Genomic DNA, 22,810 nt, shown 5'->3' on the forward strand with positions numbered 1-22,810 from the left:
TTTGCATCATCATTAATTTTTATTAGTTTTAGAAAATGTGAAACATTAACAGGATTCTAAAATTCAGAACTGTTAAAGATTATATCCTCAGAGAAATGTCTCTCTCTTCTTATCCCTTCTACTCCATCCATAATAACCTATTCTTTGTAAGTCTTAGCTAATATATGATCAATTTTGTGGAATTTCTTGAAGACTTCAGATTAAGGGGCATTGGGTGTAAAGTTTGACAATAACTGTAAGATTTGCCTTATTTGGTTGCTTAGATCCTTGCTTGCTTTTTGACCACTTGATTTGCCTTGTGCTGAGTGGTCTTTTAAAGTTATTATTAGTCAGTCCTTATTATTATTTATCAGTCCTTCCCTATTTGTAGCTTTTGCTTCATAAAGTGATTATTTGATCATAAATTATTATTGATACATCGATATTCATAAATGTGTAAAGAAATAAAAATCTTTGTTATGAATTATGGATTTTGGGTCATGCTTAATACCCTTTGGCTTGAATTCTACTTGTCTGATGCTAGGATGGCTTTGTCTTTCTTACTGTCTTCTATCACCTATAAACTTTATATCCATTCCTTTTATTCTTTCTGACCACCTTTTGGGGTGATGACGGATAGGATATTTCTTGTATAAGAATATAATTGAGTTTAGAGTTATGAGACAAATTGAACTCTTTTTGTTTTCATAGATGTTATAAGTCCATTCATATTTATTGATATGGCTGAATATGTTTGATCTCAACTCTTTCATAACATTTAATTTTTTGTATTATGTTATATTGGCTAGTTGTTAAAATTTTGCTCCAATATTTTTTTCCTTCTCCCATTTTTAGTTGCATTATTTCCACTTTAGTGTGCAAATGTTTGTACATTAATCCTCTAGCCTTTTTCCCATCTTTGAGATACATGAATATAAGTGTGTGTGTGTGTGTGTATGTATATAAGTTTGCTGAAGTTTTCCGTTGATATCTTGGTTAGATGAACCCAAGATGAAGATGGCCTATACTAGTCATTTGTGGCTGTTGAGCATTTGAAATATGGCTGAACTGAGATGTTCTATACATGTAAAACACATGTGTTACATACAGGTTTTATAGGCTTGGTATGAAAGAAACGTAAAATATCTCTATACCTTTTTATATTGATTCCATGTTGAAGTGATAATTTTTGGATATTTATATTGACTTAAATAAGATATTAAAATTAATTTCATCCTGTTTCTACTCTTTTTTACTGTGACTACTGGAAGATTTAAATGTGTGGCTCACTTATGTTCAGTTCAGTCGCTCAGTCGTGTCTGACTCTCCGCGACCCCATAGTTCCCATTATATTCTGAACAGTGCTATTCTAGTAGATTTCTTAAGTCACTTATTAAAGTCCCTGAGTACTTTGTGTAGCTTTGATACTTGAAAGATAACTTAGCTGGACGTAAAATCTATGATTCATACTTTATGTTCATTGAGGTTTCTGGAAATGCTGCCTTATTGATTCTTTGCTTTATATGTTAATTTTAAAGTCTGATAGTCATCTGATTCTTTTGGTCGTTTAAGTTGTATGTTAACTATTGTTTGAGGGTTTTTTCATTATTTTTGAAATAGTTTTATTCAAATATATGCCAGAGTCTTTTGTTCTGTATTACTTTTGCCAGGTATTTGGTGAGTGTTTTAAAGTGTAATACCTTGATCATATTTAGGTGTAGAGTAGTGTTAGCTGCATGCATAGTGTTACATAACATATCTAGCACTTTTCTTGGAAAACTGAAACTCTATACTCATTGAACAACAGCTTCCTTTTTCTCGTCCCCCAGCCCCTGACAACAGCCACTCTTTCTAAGAATTGGACTACTTTATTTAGACCTCATATAAGCAGTGTAGTATTTGTGCTTTTGTAACTAGCTTATTTCACTTATAATATCCTCAAGATTCACGCATGTTGTAGCATGTGTCAGAATTGTCTTCCTTTTTAAGACTGACTAATATTTCATCATATGAATGTACCACATTTTGTTTATGCATTCATCTGTCAATAAACACTTGGGTTGCTTCTACCACTTGGTTATTGTAAATAACACTGCAAGGAGATCAAACCAGTCAATACTAAAGGAAATCAACCCCTGCATGTTCATTGGATGGATTGATGTTGAAGCTGAAGCTCCAGTTCTTTGGCCACCTGATGTGAAGAGCCAACTTATTGGAAAAGACCATTATGCTGGGAAAGACTGAGAGCAGAAGGAGAAGAGGGCAACAGAGGATGAGTTAGTTGGATGGCATCGCTGACTCAGTGGATATGAGTTTGAGCAAACTCAGGGAGATAGTGAAGGACAGGGAAGCCCAGCGTGCTGCAGTCGTGGGAGTCACAAAGAGTCGAACATGACTGAGTGACTGAACAGTGGCAGCAATCTTCAGAATGATGTACTGACTCAGTGGACATGAGTTTGAGCAAGCGCCGGGAGATGGTGAAGGACAGGGAATCCTGACATGCTGCAGTCTACAGGTTCGCAAAGAGTTGGACACAACTTAGCAACTGAACAACACATAAAAGATCATATTATCTGTGAGCAGAGATATTTTTACTTCTTCCTTTCCAATTTGGTATTTCTTTTTCTTGATAATTGCTCTTCCAAATACTTCAGTACTGTGTTGAATATAACTGGCAAAAGCAGGCCTGCTTGTTTTGTTCCTGATCTTAAAGAAACAGCTTTCAGTTTTTCACCATTGAGTATATTGTTATTTGTGGGCTTGAGACGATTTCCTTCTGTTCCTTTTCTTGAGTGTTAGTATCATGAAAGAGTTTGGATTTTTTTCAGCGTGTCAGTTGAAATAATCATGTGATTTTTGTCCTTCAAACATACCAATTTTCATACATTGAGCATTCTTGCATTCCAGAAATAAATCCCACTTGGTCAAGATGTATAATCATCTTCATGTGTTGTTGAATTTGGTTTACTAGTATTTTGTAGAGGACTTCTGCATTGTTATTCATCAGCAATATTGGTCTGTAGGGTTTTTTGTGGTTTTTTTGTTTTGTTTTACTTTTAGTGTCCCTCTGCCTTCCCCCTTCCAGTTTTATTGAGATAAAATTGACATATAACATTGTAATAAAGTGTACAGCATAATGATTTGATATATGTGTTTGTTGTAAAATGATTACCACAGTAGGTTTAGTTAACATCTGTCACCTCACATAGTACAAATTTTTTTTTCCCTTGTGAAGAGGACTTTAAGATGTACTCTCCTAGCAACTTTCATATATATAGTCCTGTATTATTAACTGTAGTCACCAATCTGTACATTACACTCTCAGGACCTATTAAACTTATAACTGGAATTTTGTACCTACTGACTGCCTTTACCCACTTGCATATTCCACCCCCCCAAGTAGTATCTGTCTGCGTTTCAGGATAATACTGGACTCGTGAGTTTGAAAGTTTTCTCCTCTCTTCAGTATTTTTTTAGATTTTTAAGAAGGACTGAAGTCTTTAAATGTTTGTAGAATTCTCTAGTAGTGAAGCCATCTGGTGATGAGCTTTTCTTTGTTGAAAGTTGTTTGTTTAATGATTCAGTAGATTCAGTATCTTTTTTGTAGTTCATGTTTTTAATTCTTTTATGATTTAGATTTGTAGATTGTATATTTTAAGAAATTTATATTTCTTCTAGATTAGTTAATTTGTTGTATAATTGTTAATAGTAATCTCTTATGATTGATCACCCTCTCCCCGCCCCCAGGGGCATCAGTTTTAATGTGTCTTCTCTGAGTTTCTGATTTTTGGTACTTGAGTTTTTCTTAGTTCATGTAGCTAAAGTGAAAATGAAGTTGCTCAGTTGTGTCCAACTCTTTGCGACCCCATGAACTGTAGCCTACCAGGCTTCTCCATCCATGGCATTTTCCAGGCAGGAATACTGGAGTGGGTTGTCATTTCCTTCTCCATCATGTAGCTAAGTAAGGGTTTGTCAATTTTGTTGATCTCTTCAAAGAACTTTTAGTTTTGTTGGTATTTTTAAAAAAATTTCTCTGTTCTCATTTTCATTTATTTCTACTCCAGTCTAATTTATTATTTCCTTCCTTCAGCTAACTTTGGAATTTGTTGTATTCTTAGTTCCTTGAGGTGTAAAGTTAGGTTGTTGACTTCAGATCTATTCTTTTTTAATGTAGGTAGGAATTTATTGCTATAACCTTCTTTCTTAATATTGTTTTTGCTGCATCCCTAAGTTTTTGTTGTATTGTGTTTTCATTTGTCTGTTTTCTAAATTTCTTTCATTTTTTTCTTTTGACCCATTGATTGTTAAAAAATATGTTCGGTTTCTACATATTTAAATTCTCCAAGTTTTTTTTTCCTGTTGATTTCTAGTTTAATTGGAAAAGATAGTGGTTGTAAAAGGTACTTGAAATGGTGTGTCCATTGACATAGTTTTATATTTAATTGTTTTTATCTTTTAACTTCTATACCAGAATTAAAAGTGACTTATGCATTACCATTACAGTGTTACAAGATTCTGTATTGTTTATGTATTTAGTTTTACTGGAGAATTTTCTATGTTTCAGTGGTTCTGTGTACTGTCTAATTAGTGTTTTTGCTTCAACTTGAAGGACTCTTTCTAGCAATTCTTATAAAAGACAGATTCACTGGTGATTAAATCTTTCAGCCTGTGTTTATCTTGTTAGGTCTTTATTTCTTTAAGTTTTGAGCAGCAGTTTTTCCAGATATAGTATTGTGGTCGGCAGATTTTTTGTTTGCTTCCACTACTTTCTGGCTTATAATGTTTCTCCTTCTAAATTTTAAAAATTCGTTAGTTTTGGGTGCACTGAGTCTTTGTTGATGTGCTCAGGCTTTCTCTGGTTGTGATGAGCGGGGGCTGCAATCTAGTTGCAGCGTGCAGACTACTTTTTACCGTGGCTTCTCTTGTTATAGAGCACCAGGCTTCAGTAGTTGTGGTGAGTAGTCTCAGTAGTTTCTTCACACAGGCTCAAGCGTATGTGGGCTTCAGTAGTTGCGGTGTGTGTGGACTCAGTAGTTGTGACCAGGGACTTAGTTGCCCCGCAGCATGGGGAGTCTTCCCAGGCCAGGGATGGAACCTGTGTCCCCTACGTTGGCAGGCAGATTCTTAACCGCTCTACCACTAGGGAAGTCCAAGGCCTGCAATGTTTTTGATGAGTAACTGCTGATCATCCTGTGGATGCTCCCTTGTAACTGATGATTTGCTTTTTCTTTTGCTGCTTTCTGGACTCTCACTGTCTTTAACTTTTGACCCTTTGGTTGTATGACTTAGTGTAGACTTTTGAGTTCATCCTAGTTTTCTTCTTTTGAGCGTTTTGGATTTGGTAAATTTGGGACCATTTGTTTCTTCCTATAAACTTTCTGCTCCTTTTTCCTCCTTTTAGGGCTTCCATATGTATATCTTGATCTGTTGGTGGTGTCATCAGTTTCTTAGGTTTTATTCATTCATTTCTTTCTCTTTCAGTCCACTAATTCTCCTGCTTAATCAAGTGTGCTGTTGAGCCCCTAGGTTGATTTTTTTTCCCCCAATTCATTTATTGCAATCTTCAGGTCCAGATTTTCCATTTGTTTTTTTTTTTCTTCAGTGTTTTCTGTGTGTGGTTTTTTTTTTTAATGTTTTCCATCTCTTTCTTGATATTTGCATTTTGTTCATGCATTATTTTCCCTGATTTTGTTCGTCTGTGTTCTTTTAGTGCATTGAACTTTATTAATATTATTTTAAACTTTTATTGTCAGATAATCACCAATCTCTTATTTGTTTCTGGAGATTTATTTTGTTTTTTTGATTGTCCAGTTGCCCCCTACCTCGTGTTTTCATGCACCTTGTTTTTTTCTGTTGTTATAATTTGTGTATTTGAAGAAGTAACCGTAACTCTTAGTCTTTATGAATTGGCTTCATACAGGGTAAGAGCTTTAGCAATCAACCCAGGTACGGAGTCTGGAAGCCCTCAAACCTTTTCTGGAGATGCATCTTCCCTGGGCACGTTCACATTATTTCCCAGTTAGAGGGGTTCCCCGGATTTTCTGTTAGGAGCTCATTGTAATCTTTTGCTCCCTCTGGTGTTTGTCAGTGTTACTGCGAGTTTTCTGATGTTGCAACAAGCCTCTTAAGTTCTTTTTTGTTCTCCACAGAGCCTAGAAATCCAAAGAATGCTGGCTCAGTTAGCCTTCTGAGTTAAGTGAGACAGAATATAGTCCCCGGGGCAACTCCCCCAAAAGCTGAAATTTTAGACACACATTCCACTCTTCTGTTTCCCTCCCAAGGAAGAAGCTGTGAACTGAATGTTTTCTCCTGATTGCCCAAAGCAGTATCAGATCCTGTCTGGTGATGCTAGTTCTTGTGTGCCATCTTGCTCCCTCTTGGGCTCTTTTTGATAAGTAGATTCATATATTTTATCTTAAATACTAGTTCTATTGCATTTTCTCTTTTTTGCTTTTTTCTTCAAGGACTCCACTTATATAATTGTCGTTTCTTCTTTGCCTATTTTTATATTCTGTCATCTTTCTTCTCGTTTTACTTCTTTCTTCACTATTTCTATTCACTTGGTTATTTGACATCCTATATAAAGCACACTTAAGTCTTTGAGTATGTTTTACACTAGGCTTCTCATAATTTTAGTTTTCATCTCTGAGATAATTGTCTTTTTCTTTCTTTTTATGTTCAATCAGCTCTTTCCATTTTTTTCCTGAGTCCTTTGCGTCCTCCTCCGATCTTAGTTTTTTGTATATTTGGGGTAGGTCACAGCATCCTTAGTTTAGTAGTGCCCTCTTCTGTCTGTGTAAGCTGTGTGGAATGATATGCTTTTGAGGAGTAGGCAAAGAATAGCTTGTCTCATTCTGGCTGTTTCTAGCTAGTGTTTCACAATCCCCATAATTTTGTTTTCTGCAGGGCAAGTGAGATGGGCTCAGTTTTTAAATTTTTTTTCTTCTCTGTAAGTCTTTGAAACTTCCTCTTTTGATTTTGATCTCCAAGAATCTTGCTACACTCTGTTTTGTGCTGATGGTTCATCTGTAATTCAGTTTGTCATTGTGGCTTAAGTTTTTTAGTCCTTTACTAGTAAGTTTATAATTACAGTGAGATAGAGTAGATAATTGTAGTTGTTCAATCAGCTATCTTTAGTTGGAAATTTTGGATGCAATTTTTTAAAATATCAATGAATGTTTAACTTTGTGTGCAGCCTAATTTGATGGATTCTGAAACCTAGCCTGCATATTGGGGCATGAGCTTGGCAAGATGGAAGAGAGACATACAAACAATGATTCAAATTTCAGTCCTGCTAATTTCTGTCGTAGAAATCACAGTTTTAGTTTACTCATCTCCAGAAGAAAAAATATTTCTACCTTGTACCTTGTGGAATTGTGCTTGGTACTTATACATGACTGCTGCTGCTGCTGCTGCTATGTCACTTCAGTCGTGTCCGACTCTTTGTGACCCCATAGACGGAAGCCCACCAGGCTCCCCCGTCCCTGGATTCTCCAGGCAAGAACACTGGAGTGGGTTGCCATTATACATGACTAGAAGTCATTAATTATTTAGCATCTCTTAGTTTGTGTTTAATAGCTTACCATATAATCTCATGTGTTACTAGGAAGAGTATAAAGTGTAGAAAAATTATATACTTTATATTTTTCTTAATAATTGATGCTTTCATTTTGTGCTGGAGAAGACTCTTGAGAGTTCCTTGAACTTCAAGAAGATCCAACCAGTCGATCCTAAAAGAAATCAGCCCTGAATATTCATTGGAAGGACTGATGCTGAAGCTTCAATGCTTTGGGCACCTGATATGAAGAGCTGACTTATTGGAAAAAGACCCTAATGCTGGGAAGGATTGAAGGCAAAAGGAGAAGGGGGCAGCAGTGGATGAGATGTTAGATAGGATCAATGACTCAATGGACTTGAATTTGAGCAAGCCCTGGGAGACAGTGTAGGAGACAGAAGAGTCTGGTATGTTGCAATTCATGGGATCTCAAAGAGTAGGACACGACTTAGTGACTCAACAACAACAAAATATTTCTAGGACAACACAAAAATGTTTAGGTGTGTAATATGATAGGTGTTAAATGGTAACCCACTCCAGTATTCTTGCCTGGAGAATCCCATGGATGGAAGAGCCTGGTCCATAGGCTACAGTCCATGGGGTCGCAAAGAGTCGGACACGACTGAGCGACAGAATAGAACAAAGGATATTTCAGAATGTCAAAGTAACCATGAGAAGTGATTTTGTGTTTTTGGTGGAGAGTTCCTTCATTTAAGATGCTAAAACTGTATATATCTTTTTTTTTTTTTTTTAGTTTATGAAAGTAATAGAGATGTATCTATAGAAAATTAATGTATAGAAAATTCTGAAACTGTAAAAGGGCACACAGAAGGAATCGCATTTTGTGGAATGTTCTATTCTGTATTCTTCCAGGCTTTTCTTCAGGTCACTAGAGGTCTGTGTTATGTTGTTTTCTACTGTTATCTAAGAGTTCTAGTTTATGGATATAACAGTTTATATACTAATTATGTATTTATTGCTATTTAGACTTTTTTTTTGGTGTTAGAAACAGTGCTATGATGAGCATTTTCATTTAGTCAGTGTTGCCCGTTTGTTGGTTGCCTTCTGATGAATTCCATTTGTAGAGTTGGTAGGTCAAGGGCATGCTTTCATAAAGGAAATTAAGTAGTACTTGGTTTTTAGTTGCTTTTAAAAATTAGGTAACATTACCAATGTATAATGCAGCATGTAACAAGAACAGCATTACTCTTGTCAACCCCTTCCTCCAATACAATAATAAATCAAAACTCTGATACCTACTTCCAGGCTTTTGTGTGTGTGTGCCACTGATTATAACTATTATATGAAACTTAGTCCTCAAGACGCCTTGTCATTGTTTTTTCTGATTTTTTTTTTTTTTTTTTTTACAGATAGATTGATAACCTGGGGAAGGAAATGGTAGCTGAAAATTTATTTGTAGAGCTAAATTTAGTCTCTCAATGGGGGAGTATGTCATGGTCTAGCTCCTTAAATTTCTGGCTGCATCTGTCTGCTGCATTAAGAAGGGAGTCATCCATGATCTGTTTTTAAATTTTTCATTTGTAAAATTAATGTTAAATCTTAATCTATTAAAGATGTATTTCAAAAATTAGATTATACCTAAAAATGTATTTAGGACAAGGTCAAATATACATCAGAAGAATCTCTTCAAATAAAAAATGTGCACTTTTTTTTGCTACCTGTGTCTAGATTTATTAGCATTATAAGAACCTGTTTTATAATCTTTATCAGACTTTTCTAGTAAGGATGGAATAATCAAGAAACATTGGAATCAGAGTCCTGAAATTTCTCTCTCTTGTATATCATTACTATTTGCTAAGAGTTAGTTACTTGTTTCTTGAGTGCCATTAACGGAAAGTAACATCTACCCTTGTGTGCCAAGATTGTGAGGAGCTAATGGGCATGTGATTGTGGGTGTACTTTGAGAACTATACAATGTTATATCAGTGCAGGATGACATTGCATACTGTATCACTTTCTTTAACCAGGAGAGGTGAAATATCATTAAGGTAATAGGAAAATAAAGCTTCCCAGGTGGCTCAGACGGTAAAGAATCTACCTGCAATGTGAGAGACCCAGGTTTGATCCTGGGTTGGAAAGATCCTCTGGAGAAGGGAATTCCAGTCTTCTTGCCTGGAGAATCCCAGCCAAGAGGAGCCTGGTGGGTTACAGTTCATGGGGTCACAAAGAGTTGGACACAACTGAACAACTTTCACTTTCAGTAGGAAAATACAGGCTTAATTTAATGCTACAAAATGCTGGCCTCAGTCAAGGCCTGGCTTCCTAGTTTCTTGATGCTGTTTGTGTGTTTGATCCCCTCAAAAGTTCTTAGTCAACTCAGAAGTTTTTATTCCAAATAGATTTTAACTAAATCGATAGTAATATTTGTATGAAAAGTATACTTGGTGCTTCAGCTTGGGATTCTGCACTATGAAGAAAAACATTTTCTGAAGGTGAAGAAACTCTCAAATCTAAGCCAGCACCCACTGTCCTGTCCCTTTGTTCAACTGCTTGCCTTTTTTTGAACGTCTCTGGGCTCTAGTCCATTTTGGATATTCTGTTCCCTGTGCCTGGATTGTTTCTTCTTTTCCTCTTTTGCCTTGCTAAATTGCTACTGATCCTAGAACTCTTAGCTTGTATTTTACTTCCTTTGGACATCTTTATCTGTTCTCCCAGAACGAGTGGTTTGACTAATTGTGAAGAGACATGCTTGTCAAGCTCAGACGTGATTGTATACTTAGATAATCTATCTTCCACTAGCCAAGTTCTTTAGTGGCGAAGCCTGTCTGTCTCATTCACTTATTCATAATTCTCAGTGACAGGAATAGTGTCTGGTGTCTATCAGGTGCTCTGAAAAATGTTGAAAAGATGGCTCCTGATACATAAATCTTAATTTATACAATGCAGCATAGCCAGATGAGACTTGAAGGAATTTCAGAAGCAATCCATTTAGATATTTAGGAACCTTAGAGAAGACAGTGTGGCTAGAATAAAGTCTGGGAGGAGAGAAGTATGAGATAAGGTCAGAGAGATATAAAGTCTTGTAAGTCATTGAATGATTTTAACCTTTAAATATGAAGGGGATCCTGTGGGGAATGACGTGGCCTAGTTTACTTTCCAAACAGTAAAGGTGCTTTGCTGGAAATTGTTCATAGTAGGTCAGAGAGAAAGTAACTGTTAAGTGGTGAGGTAATGAGAAGTTACTAGAATCTGGATGTATATTATAAGAACTAATTTTTCATCTTCGTTAAAAAATGCTTCTTGCCATGATAGTAATATAGTCTGTTGATTATAATTTTCTCTTGTCTCTGAGTTATTGAGAATTTTGTACTTCTGAAGTTTGAGGTGTATAAACACAGAAGATACTTAGAATCTGGTATAAATTCTTTTCCTGTTATTTGCTTTTATTTGTGTTATCTGGTATTGGTGATAAGCACCTCATTTACTTGAGCAAACAAGGGATCAGTTTTCTTGTAACTGAGATGTTAAATTCTACTTTATGAATAATTTTTCTTAAAAAAATTCTGCTTATTAAAATTGTAGTCATTTAAGGTGATACCAGTATGTATACAAGTATTAAGGGAGAATAATGGCAATGTTTTCTGAAGGTCTGTAGCAAAGGAACTACTATTTTTAAATTGATTCTTAAAGTACTTTGCAATTATTAAAGTAAATTTTAAATAGAAATTTGTATTGAATTGGCGTTATTAAAACAACTCATATTGCCTGCTTTACTTTTTCCAGGAACATCACTTACAGCGAGCTATTTCAGCACAGCAAGTGTTTAGAGAAAAAAAAGAGAGCATGGTCATTCCGGTTCCTGAGGCAGAGAGCAACGTCAACTATTACAATCGCTTGTACAAAGGAGAGTTTAAACAGCCAAAACAGTTCATTCACATTCAGCGTAAGTTTGTTAATTCATTGTTTTCTGTTTGTAATTTAAATTTATCAAACAGTGAAAAATCCTTTCTTTCTTACACAAAGAAATTTTAATTTTTAAATTCATACCCACTGATTTATAGAAATGTAAAACATGAAAGAATAAAATTCCTCTGTGCTTACATCTGAACTTCAAGATCATTTTGACTGTGAGTTGCATTTGGAACAATTGATGGTTATGTTGTATAGGATTTTCTGCAGAACTTAACCTTATTACACAGCTAGAAGGTATAATATATTACCTTTTTTATATATAGTTTTTGCATATTATACTTTTTTATACGTTTACTATACAGCAATAAAGTATAATGGATTACCATACTCAAATAAGGTTTATTTTTCAAGGCCTAGTGGCTATAATGCTGATTAGGGGCAAATCTTAAATTTTTTAGAATTAGATCCTACACCTCTACCTTCTTGTAATTTTTATGGAATTCTAATTCTTCCTCCTTTGATCCTCTTATTTTTCTCCCCATTGTTATTTTTTAAATGATCACCATCTCTGATCTTAAAACTATTTCACTAATCTCCTAACTTTTCTATTATCCTTACCCTCTTCTAATCTATCTTCTCCACAAAGTCCACTGGCACCAGAATGGTCTTCCTGAAGTGTCTGTCTGATCAGATTATGACCTGGGCTTAAAATTGTACTGTGTTCTTTATTTTATAGTAGCAGTTTTCAACTAATTTTGCAGACAGATGCTAGTGTCTTAGTATCTTGCCTGGTTGTATTTGGAAAAAAACACAAAACTGAGTCATTTGTTAAAATAGTGTTGAAGGCTCTGCTTCAAGCCTACCTGTATGAGAATCTCTGGTTTGCAGCCTGGTAATAGGTATGCCAAGGCAATGGCAAGACACTCCAGTCCTCTTGCCTGGAAAATCCCATGATGGAGGAGCCTGGTAGGCTGCAGTCCGTGGGGTCGCTAAGGGTTGGACACGACTGAACGACTTCACTTTCACTTTTCACTTTCACACATTGGAGAAGGAAATGGCGACCCATTCTAGTGTTCTTGCCTGGAGAATCCCAGGGACGGGGGACCCTGGTGGGCTTCTGTCTATGGGTTCACACAGAGTCAGACACGACTGAAGTGACGCAGCAGCAGCAGCAGCAATAGGTATTTTTAAAAAGTTGTCAGGGTAATTCAAAACATCTCCAGATTTAATACTGACTGTAAGATCTACTGTTTTTCATCAGTTCTCAAGATGTACATTTGTCATATTTGAAATAAGATTGCATCTTAAATTGCTTTTCTTCTCAATTAAAGTATGGTTTGTCTAAAGAAAATTTCTGCTTGTTTTGCCAGGCATCTGGGGACCAACCTGAAACCACCTTAAAGTCTTTGCTTGTTTTGTTTTATTTGTTTGCTTTTGGACCACACTGGTAGCTTTAGTTTTACTTGTTTGTTTTTAGACCACACAAGTAGGCTGTGGACCTGCTTGGAATTCAGTTCTCAGGGAGAGATTTTCTTCCCCCTTCCTTCCACCTAAGGGCAATTTGAGAAATATAGTTCCATGTTATTCCTTTCTGTATGGCTGTTTTATTTATCTTATGCTGAAGTTTTTGCCCTTTGATATAAAGCTTTATGTAGGAATATTATATAAATTTAAATATAAAGCTTTTTCTTTTTTTTTCTTGCAGTTCATAAAGTAATGGTGCATCTTGTAATTGCTGGCATTATAGATTTAACAGAATGCAATAATAGCCAAAGTCTCTGATTTGAATACAAGGCCCTTTGTGATTTGTTACCTGCTCCCCCTTTTAACCTCATTTCCAGTTGCTCTTTCCCTCCCACTTTATACTGTAGGGAATAAAATTATCCACATTTGCCTTGTTTCACATTTCACGTTTCCTTGCATGTGCTGTTCAAGTCTTCTTTCCTTTTCTATAGCTTAAGATCTTCTAACTCCCTTTTGCCGCTTAACCCTGATTTCTCATTTTACCTGTCCTTTGCTTCATCTCAGTACCTTGTATGTACCTCTATCAGAGGACTCACCATACTTTATTGTGATTATTTGTAACCATTCTTTCTCTCCTTTTAGATTGTGAGCCCCTTCAGGGCAGGGACTATGTTTTATTTTCCTTTTGTATCTTTAGAGTCAAGTGCATGGCTTATAGATGCTCAATAAAATGGCATGTTTGTTGACTGGTTTAGTTGTTTTTAAATGGCTTAAAAGCCCTTAGGTGTCAAACCGTTTTCCAGAGACTCTTCCCCTAAGCATTCAAGAGAAACACACTTGCAAAAATTATTTGTGTTATTTGTTTTCTCTGTGTCTTTGAATCCCTTAGCTTGTTGAATTTTCCCTGTCTTTGTATCAGGAATGAGGTAGCTGTTCATAATAGAAATTTTAACCATTTTTCAAGCCAACGTATCCCCACTCCTTTTTTTGTATTTTAATAACAGTATAGCTGGACAGTAGGACCATTTGTAAAACCCATTCTTGGCAACCAAGAACCTGAAATTGGATGTAACCCATCTGGGTCAGACTCAGATAGATATAATAAATATTAATCTTGTGTTGTTTTTTCTCCATTTCATTTTATTCTATTGCTGTAATAAATGGAATAAAAATAATAGAAAATTATTTCAGCTACTTCCTTTTTTTCTCCTTGAGTCTATTACCATATATATTTTATATATATACTATTCTATACTAAATTGTGCTACAGTTTTTTTCTGCCTTTTCTATTTATATTTTAGTTTCCTCAGGTTTTTATATAGTCTTCTATTGTCATTTTCAATGTATATATGATTTTCCATCACATGTGTATTTCATTATTTGCATGCCTTTTTGCCTACTATTGGGCTTCCTTGGTGGCTCTGCTTTAGTCTTTGTACCTTACAGTCCGTCATCCACCTTGCCACTTTTGTGATTGGTACCCATTTAGAATGTTTCCAAGACTTACTGTTGCCTATAGGATAAACTTTTAACTTACCTGTGTCATGTTTAAGGCCCTCCTTTGTGCCTGTCTGGTCACGATCTGCCGTGTGTTCTTACACCGTGACATCAGCCTGTCATTGAAATGAACTGTTGATGGTCTGTTCCTCCTCTCAACTGTAAGTTCTTGGGAACAGATGCTGCGTCTCATTCACCAGACAGTCCACACTACAGTCTCAATACACTGCACACCCAACCTCCCCGCACACCAGTTCCTCTAACTCTTCACACTTTCAGCTACAATAAAAAATGCTTTTAGCTCTATGATTCATCCCTTATTTTCTCATCCAGGCCTTTACATAGCCCTTTACTTCTCTTGTCCCATTGTTAAAATACAGTTTATTCTCTAAGGCTCATCTCCAGGACCACCTTTAAGAGCCTCTTCCTAACCCCTCTAAGCAGAGTTCCTGACAGTGTTTAACCTCAAGCCCTCTTGTTGTGTGTACACCCTCATTGTGGCATCAACCACCTGTAGTTGTAATTGTTTGCCCTCTGTTGCTTCACAGGTTATAAGGCTCATTGAGAGAAGGGACTTTTTTTTTCCTCTTAATTTTACTGCCTACTGTAGTACCTAGCATATGGCTAGGTATGAAGTTAAATATTTTGCCAAATAAATCATGAATTAATGGTGAAGGTAAAAGCATACACATCTTGACATTTTTGAGACACTGATCTTGTAGGACTCAAAATTGTATACAGAATTAATAAGAATAAAATTATTGACATGTACAGTAAAACTGAGAGACCTGCTGTGTGAATCCAAGTCAAGAATTGAGCTCAGTTATTCACCAACAATGTCATTATGTCATTTTAAGACAAAAAGTGTCTGCCTAGGATTAGGAGTGAAATGACTCCAGTGTGGTGTGGATGTGAGATAAACCTGATTATTCTTTCCTGTCCATTTTGGTACTAGTTCTCCTTAGCAATCTGTATTAGTATTCTGGAGAACTTACTTAATCATAGCACATTGTGGTATTTTGACCAGGTTGAAAGCATTTGGTGACATATAGTCTGTGATGACTCAAGATACTCAAACTGTTCCTCATTTCAGCTAATTCTACATATTGGTCAGTTGTGTGACATACATAGAAAATGCTACCTCCAGTTTACTTACTGTTATAATGGATTTACTTTGAGTACCTTAACCCAGTGTTAAAATTCTTTCATTCCTTATTGAGTTTAAAAACTTATTAAATTCAAGACCCAAATTTTTCCTCTTAAGGAAATGACTTTGTTTACATTGCAGTAAATTCTTTATTTTGATTTCCCATTATCCTTTTCATTTAATGTAATATTTTACAGTATCTCGGAATTTTAGAACATAAAGGAACTTGAGATACTGTTTCATAAGTATTCTGAACTTATGTCCTGTTTTGAACTCAATTAAATGCTTCTTTGAATCAGGACTCCTTCGCATGTTTTGAAATGAAGGTTTACTTAGCCTTCTCAGTGTATTGCTCCCGCAAACACAGGTAAGTAGAATGTCACCTGTTTCTTGGCTGGAAGAGTCCAGGGGAAAGGATTGGTGGGATAGCACCCTTTGTTATCTGCCAGGCAGGGAGACGAACCCACTCAAAGGAAATTGAATTCTGCTGTTTGTGTCTGAAGCCCACATCTGAAATCCTGGGAAGGTACCTGTCTGTGTGTGTACACTGCTGTACACATTAGTACACTTGAAACTGACTCCTCAGTTCAGTGAAGCTGATCATTGTCAAATCTTTACTTAGAAAAGAAGAAAAATTACACTTGTTTAGTATCATGTGGATTGTTTATTCTACTACGTTTTCAACAAGAGTAAGACAGATGCTGATCTAACATCCAGTGTCAATCTCATTATCCTTGAAATGTTTTTTTGCTGTTCTCCTCATTAAAAATGATGATAACTGACTGTTTGCCTTCGTAGGGCAAATATGTTTTGATTGGAAAGAGTTGAAAAAGATCCCAAATGAAGAACATTGTTTTATTTCTACAATAAAACTTTTTGGTGAAAAAGATACATTATAGGAACATCATTTCTTTTTTAAAAAGCCCATTTTTTTAAACTGGATATCTGTTAAGAAATCAGATTGAACAGAAATGATATCACACAATTAAATACCAGAAAAGCCATGCCAGAAGTACAGAAGTGGATTATATCAGGTTTGTGTAGAACATGTTCTGGGTGAAGCTAGATTCCAGGTTGAGGTGGTTAGAAAGATACTGGGGGCAATGAGCAAGGTCAGGCCATGAGGCCAACCTTCATTCAGACTAGCTGTCTTTAAGGATCTACCTGTCTTCTCTGAGGAAGCCTATACTTGTGCTGAGCCTCTCATCTTTGGATAAAGCTGTGAGTGTGGGCACTAGTTCTGAAATGGTAGAATAGTATCTGGGTAAGTACTAATGCAGGAAAGGGTGAGGAGCCCTAAAACTTAGAAAACATTAAATAATGAGTAATGACAGATATTAAAGCTGAAACTCGAATACTTTGGCCACCTCATGCGACGAGTTGACTCACTGGAAAAGACTCTGATGCTGGGAAAGGTTGGGGGCGGGAGGAGAAGGGGACGACGGAGAATGAGATGGCTGGATGGCATCACCGACTCTGTGGACATGAGTTTGAGTGTACTCCGGGAGTTGGTGTTGGACAGGGAGGCCTGGCGTGCTGTGATTCATGGGGTCGCGGAGAGTCGGACACGACTGAGCGACTGAACTGAACTGAACTGAACTGAATGACAGATATTTGGGAAAGCAGTATAATCATTTGACAGTCTGGGATAGAGAGGTGAAACAGAAGTCTTGAGTATAAGGAGCATGCCCCGGGCTTGTGTGCCTTTTCTTATGTCTACTTATGAAAAATACCACAGGCATTTTTCACAGAACTAGAACAAATACTTTTAAAATTTGTGTGGAAATACAGAAAATCCCAAATAGCCAAATCAATCTTCAGAGGATTATAGGAATCATGCTCCCTGGCTTCAGACTATACTATAAAGCTAGAGTAATCAAAACAGTGTGATACTGGCACAAAACAGCCATAGATCAATGGGGAGCAAGATAGAGAGCCCAGAAATAAACCCACTTGCTTATGGTCAATTAATTTGCAACAAAGGAGGAAAGAATGGAGGAAAAACAGTCTCTTCAGTAAGTCGTGCTTGGAAAATTGGACAGATACTTAGAAAGAAATTGTAACATTTTCTAACACTAAACAAAACTAAGAATGGATTAAATGTAAGACTGGATAGTATAAAACTCCTAGAGGAAAACATAGAACACTCTTTGACATGAATTGCAACTATATTTTCTTGGATGTATCTCCTAAAAGAAAGAAAAACAAATGGGACCTAATTGAATGTAAAAGCTTTTACACAGTAAAGGAAACCATTGACAAAATGAAAAGACAACCTACTGAACGGGAGAAAATGTTTGCAAATGATAAGACTGATAAGGAATTAATATCCAACATATATAAACAGCTTATGTAACTGAGCATCAAAAAAACTACCTGATTTAAAAATGGGCAGAACTGAATAGACATTTTTCCAAGGAGGACATGCAGATGACCAACTGGCATGTCAGAATGGTTGTCATTTAAAAAAAAACAAAACATTGCCAAGGATATTGAGAAAAAGGAACCTTTGTGCATTGTGAGTGGGGATGTACCTTGGTACAGCCATTGTGGAGAACAGTATGGAGGTTTCTCAAAAAACTAAAAATACAACTACTATTTCAACAATTCCATTTCTGGGTGTATATCTGAAAAAAGCAACACTAATTCGAAAAAATACATGTACCCTATTCTTCGTAGCAGTATTAGTTACAACTGCCCAGATATGAAAGCAACCTAAGTGTCCCTAAACAGGTGAATGGATAAAGAAGATGTGGTATATACATACACAGTGAAATACTACTTAGCCATAAAAAATGTTTTAAGAGCATGCTTCAAAGACCTTGTAAGTAGGGGACCCAAAATTTGAACCAGGCAGACAGATTCCAGAATACATGCTTTTTTTTTCTCCAGCTTTTTTGAGATGTAACTGAAATACAGCACTATATAAATTAAAGGTGTACAGCATAATGATTTTCCCTACACGTCTTTTGAAATGACTTGTTCTTGTTCATTTGCTAAGTCCTGTTTGACTCTTTGAGGCCCCATAGACTGCAGCATGCCAAGTTTCCCTGTCCTTCACCATCTCCTGGAGTTTGCCCAAGCTCATGTCCATAGAGTCGGTGATAACATCCAACCATCTCTTCTGTTGTCCCCTTCTCCTTCCTTTAGTCTTTCCTAGCATCAGATTTGAAATGATTACCAGAATGAATTTAGTTAACATTTATCACTTGATATACAGAAAAAGGAAAGGAATAAAAAAGTTTTTTCCTGTGATGTGAACTCAGGATTTACTCTCTTAACAACTTTGATATGTAACATATTAGCTATGTTAAAACTATGGTCATCATGTTATGCCTTACATCTGCAGCTACTTAAAACTGGGAGTTTGTACCTTTTGACTACCTTCATCCACTTCTCCCTCTCTCAACCTCCCATCTCCAGTAACCACAATATCTCTCGTTCTTTGAGTTTGGGATGGCAGGGGGTAGAAATTTTTTTCTATCCACTTGTGAGATCATAAAGTATTTGCCTTTGTCTGTCTGACTCAGTTCACTTAGCATAATGCCCGTAAATGGGCAGGACTTCTTGTTTTTTAATGGCTGAATATTATTCCATTATATATATGTACCACAACTTCATTCACTTACTGTTGGGCACTTAGGTTGTTTCTGTGTCTTGGCTATTGTAAGTAATGCTGCTATGAACATGGCAGCAGGGGTAGGTGGGGGGGGGGCCACATCATATCTCTTAATGTAGTTTTCTCATTGCCTTTGGCCATATTTCAAGAAGTGGGGTTGCTAAATCATATTGTAGTTCTATTTTTAATTTTTTGAGAAAACTCCGTACTGTTTCACAAAGTGGTTGAATTAATTTGCACTCCCACCCACAGTGCACAAGGGCTCCACATACTCACCAACATTTGTTATCTCTTGTCTTTCTGATGCTAGTCATTCTGACAGGCATGAGATGACATCTTGTGGTTTTAATTTGCATTTCCCTAATAATTAGTGACAGAGAAGGCAATGGCAACCCACTCCAGTCCTCTTGCCTGGAAAATCCCATGGATAGAGCAGCCTGGTAGGCTGCGGTCCAGGGGGTCGCGAAGAGTCGGACACGACTAAGTGACTTCACTTTCACTTTTCACTTTCATGCATTGGAAAAGGAAATGGCAACCCACTCCAGTGTTCTTGCCTGGAGAATCCCAGGGACGGGGCAGCCTGGTGGGCTGCTGTCTATGGGGTCGCACAGAGTCGGACACGACTGAAGTGACTTAGCAGCAATAATTAGTGAGGCTGAGTATCTGTTAGCTATTCGTGTATCTTTGTTGGACATTTGTCCATTCAGGTCCTTTACACATTTTTATTGGGTTGATAATCTTTTAAAATTTTTAGATTTACAGAAAATTGAGCAGGTAGTATAGCAAATTCCCACGTACTACCTCCTATGAGTGTGCGCACGTGCGTGCACACACACACACATACACACACACTCTATTTCCCCGACACACACACACACACACACACTGTTTCCCCTATTACTATCTTGCATTAGTATGGTACATCTGTTACAGTGCTGTAGTCAGTACCTTATTAACTAAAGTCTGTAGTTCTTGTTACTATTTGCTGTTTGTTTTGTACAGTTTTAATGAATTTTTAAAAATCCATATCATAGATCCATCATTACATTATCCTACAGAATAGTTGAATTACCATAAAAACTCCCTGTATTTTCACCTATTCATTCAGGTCCCTGGCAACCACTGATTTTTCTGCTGTTTCTGTAGTTTGCTTTCCAAATTATAACTTAAGTGAAATTACACATGACATGGGCTTTTCAGACTGGTTTCTTTCACTTACCATTTGTATTTCAGGTTGTTCTGTTTTTTTGACTTGATAGATTCTCTTTTTAATTATTGAATAATATTCCGTTATATGGATGATTCAGTGTTTGTTTATTCATTTACCTATTGAAGGACATGTTGGTTGCATCCAATTTTAAAGAATTATGAAAAATCTCTGTCTTCATTTTTTGTGTGGACGTTAAGTTCTCAACTCTTTTGGGTAAACACCTAGGAGAACAGTTGTTGGATTATACAGTAAGGCAGTGTTAGCTTTGTAAGAAGCTGCCACACTGACTACTTCCAAAGTGGCTATTTCATTTCTCATTTTTCATTTTTACTAGCAGTGAAGGAGAGTTTCTGTTGCTCTGTATCCTCATCAGCTTTTGGTATTGTCAGTTTTAGAATTTAACCATTCTAATAGGATGTAATGGTATCTCATTCTCTAATAACCTAGGATGTTGAGTACCTTTTCATATGATTAATTGCGTTTTGTATATCTTCCTGGGTGAAGTGTCTGTATCTTTACTCATTTTAAAGTTGGATTCTTTGTTTTCTTATTGTTGAATTTTATATGATTAATTGCGTTTTGTATATCTTCCTGGGTGAAGTGTCTGTATCTTTACTCATTTTAAAGTTGGATTCTTTGTTTTCTTATTGTTGAATTTTAAGTGTTCTGTATATATTTTTGAGTACTTTATCAGATCTGACTTTTGAAAATATTTTCTCCCAGTCTGTGACTTATCTTTTCATTCCTTTAATAGTACCTTTCCTAGAGCAAGAGTTCCAGTGTAATTATTTTTCTTTCATGGATTTTGCTTTTGGTGATACTTCTAAGATCTCATCACCAAATATGATATCATGTAGGTTTTCTCCTATGTTACTTTCTAGTAGTTTTATAGGTCAGTGTTTTTACGTTTAGGTCTGTGGTTCATTTTGAGTTAAGTTTTGTGAAAGGTGTAAGATGTGTACTTAGATTCATCATTTTAAATATGAATGTCCAGTTGTCTCAGTGCTGATTATTCTTTTTCCTTTCAATTGTCTTTGCTTCTTTTGTCAAAGGTTAATTGACTGGATTCATATGGATCTATTTCTGGGCCCTCTAGTTTCTTTCACTGATCTTTTTGTCTATTTTTTGGTCAGTAGCACACTGTCTGAATTAGTGTGGCTTCACAGTAAATCTTGAAATCAGTGCTTTGACTTTATTCTTCAATATTATGTTGACTATTTTGAATTTTTTTGCTTCATATAAACTTAAGAATCACTTTGTCAGTACTGATTGATACACAGAATGGCTAGCTGTAATTTTCATTGAGATTTCACTGAACCTTTAGATCAAGTTGGGAAAAACTGATAGGTTCCTTCCAATAACCATGACTCTCTTTTCATTTATTTAATTCTTTGATAATGTTTCGCCAGAGTTTTGTTGTTTTCCGCATGTAGAACTTTACATATTTTGTTAGATTTGTATCCTAATGTATCATTTTTCGGGGGTGCTAATATAAGTGGTTTTGTGTTTTTGGTTTCCAATTCCACTTTCTTGTTGCAGTATATAGGAAAGTGATTGATTTTGTGTATTAATTGTGTGTTCTGCAACCATGCTATAATCACTTAGTTCTAGGAGTTTTTGGTCAGTTCTTTCATAGACTATATTAACACCTGTAGACAACCTTGTCATCTGGGGGCAAAGTTATTTTTTTCATCTTACTGTATTAGCTGGGGTTTCCAGTACAGTGTTGAAAAGCAGTGGTGAGAGGAAAGCTCTTGGTTTCATACCACGAAGTATGAAGCTTGCTGTAAGGTTTTTGTAGATGTTCTTTATCAAGTTGAGGAAATTTTCCTATATTCCTAGTGTGCTGTCAGTTTTTATCATGAATGGGTGTTGGATTTTGTTAAATGGTTTTTCTGCATCTGTTGATACAATTTTTATTTTTTCTTTGTTGATGTGATAGATGACATTCATTGATCTTTTCTAACTTTTCACACCTATGATAAATCCCACTTGGTCTTGGAGTATATTTCTTTTCATTCCTTGTTAGATTCAGTTTGTTAGATTCAACTTTATTGAGGATTTTTGCTTCTACGTTCATGAGTGCTACTGGTTTGTAGTTTTGTGATTTCTTTACCTGAGTTTGGTATTAGGGTAATGCTGGCCTCATAGAAGGAATTAGGAAGAATTCCTTCCGCTTCTATCCTCTGAAAAATGTGGCAAATTGATACTATTTCTTCCTTAAATGTTAGATAAAATTCACCAGTGAACCCACCTGTGCTTGATGCTTTCAGTTTTGGAAGATTATTAATTGTTGATTCAGTTTCTTTAATATATACAGGCCTGTTCATAGTGTATATTTTTTTCTTGTGTGAATTTGGCAGATTGTATCTCTAAGGTACTAGTTCATAAAGGTTATCAGATTTGTGGGCATAGAATTGTTCATTGTTCTTTGACCATCCTTTTAATATCCATGGATTCAGTAGT

At 36.1% G+C, this 22,810-nt stretch overlaps 1 protein-coding gene across 2 annotated transcripts in view; it reads left to right on the plus strand.

Annotated features, from left to right (window-relative positions):
* Nucleotides 1-22,810, plus strand: part of EPC2 (enhancer of polycomb 2) — a 129,470-nt gene that overhangs the window by 41,201 nt on the left and 65,459 nt on the right. For both annotated transcript variants that reach the window (XM_055398920.2, XM_055398919.2), the window contains exon 2: nt 11,279-11,438. In XM_055398920.2, coding sequence (XP_055254895.2) covers nt 11,279-11,438 — 160 coding nt within the window. The remainder of the gene's footprint in view (nt 1-11,278; nt 11,439-22,810) is intronic.

This window comes from Moschus berezovskii, chromosome 2, assembly GCF_049115385.1.
Source record: "Moschus berezovskii isolate FMDL1 chromosome 2, NW_MosBer_1.0, whole genome shotgun sequence".
Taxonomy (NCBI): Eukaryota; Metazoa; Chordata; class Mammalia; order Artiodactyla; family Moschidae; genus Moschus; species Moschus berezovskii.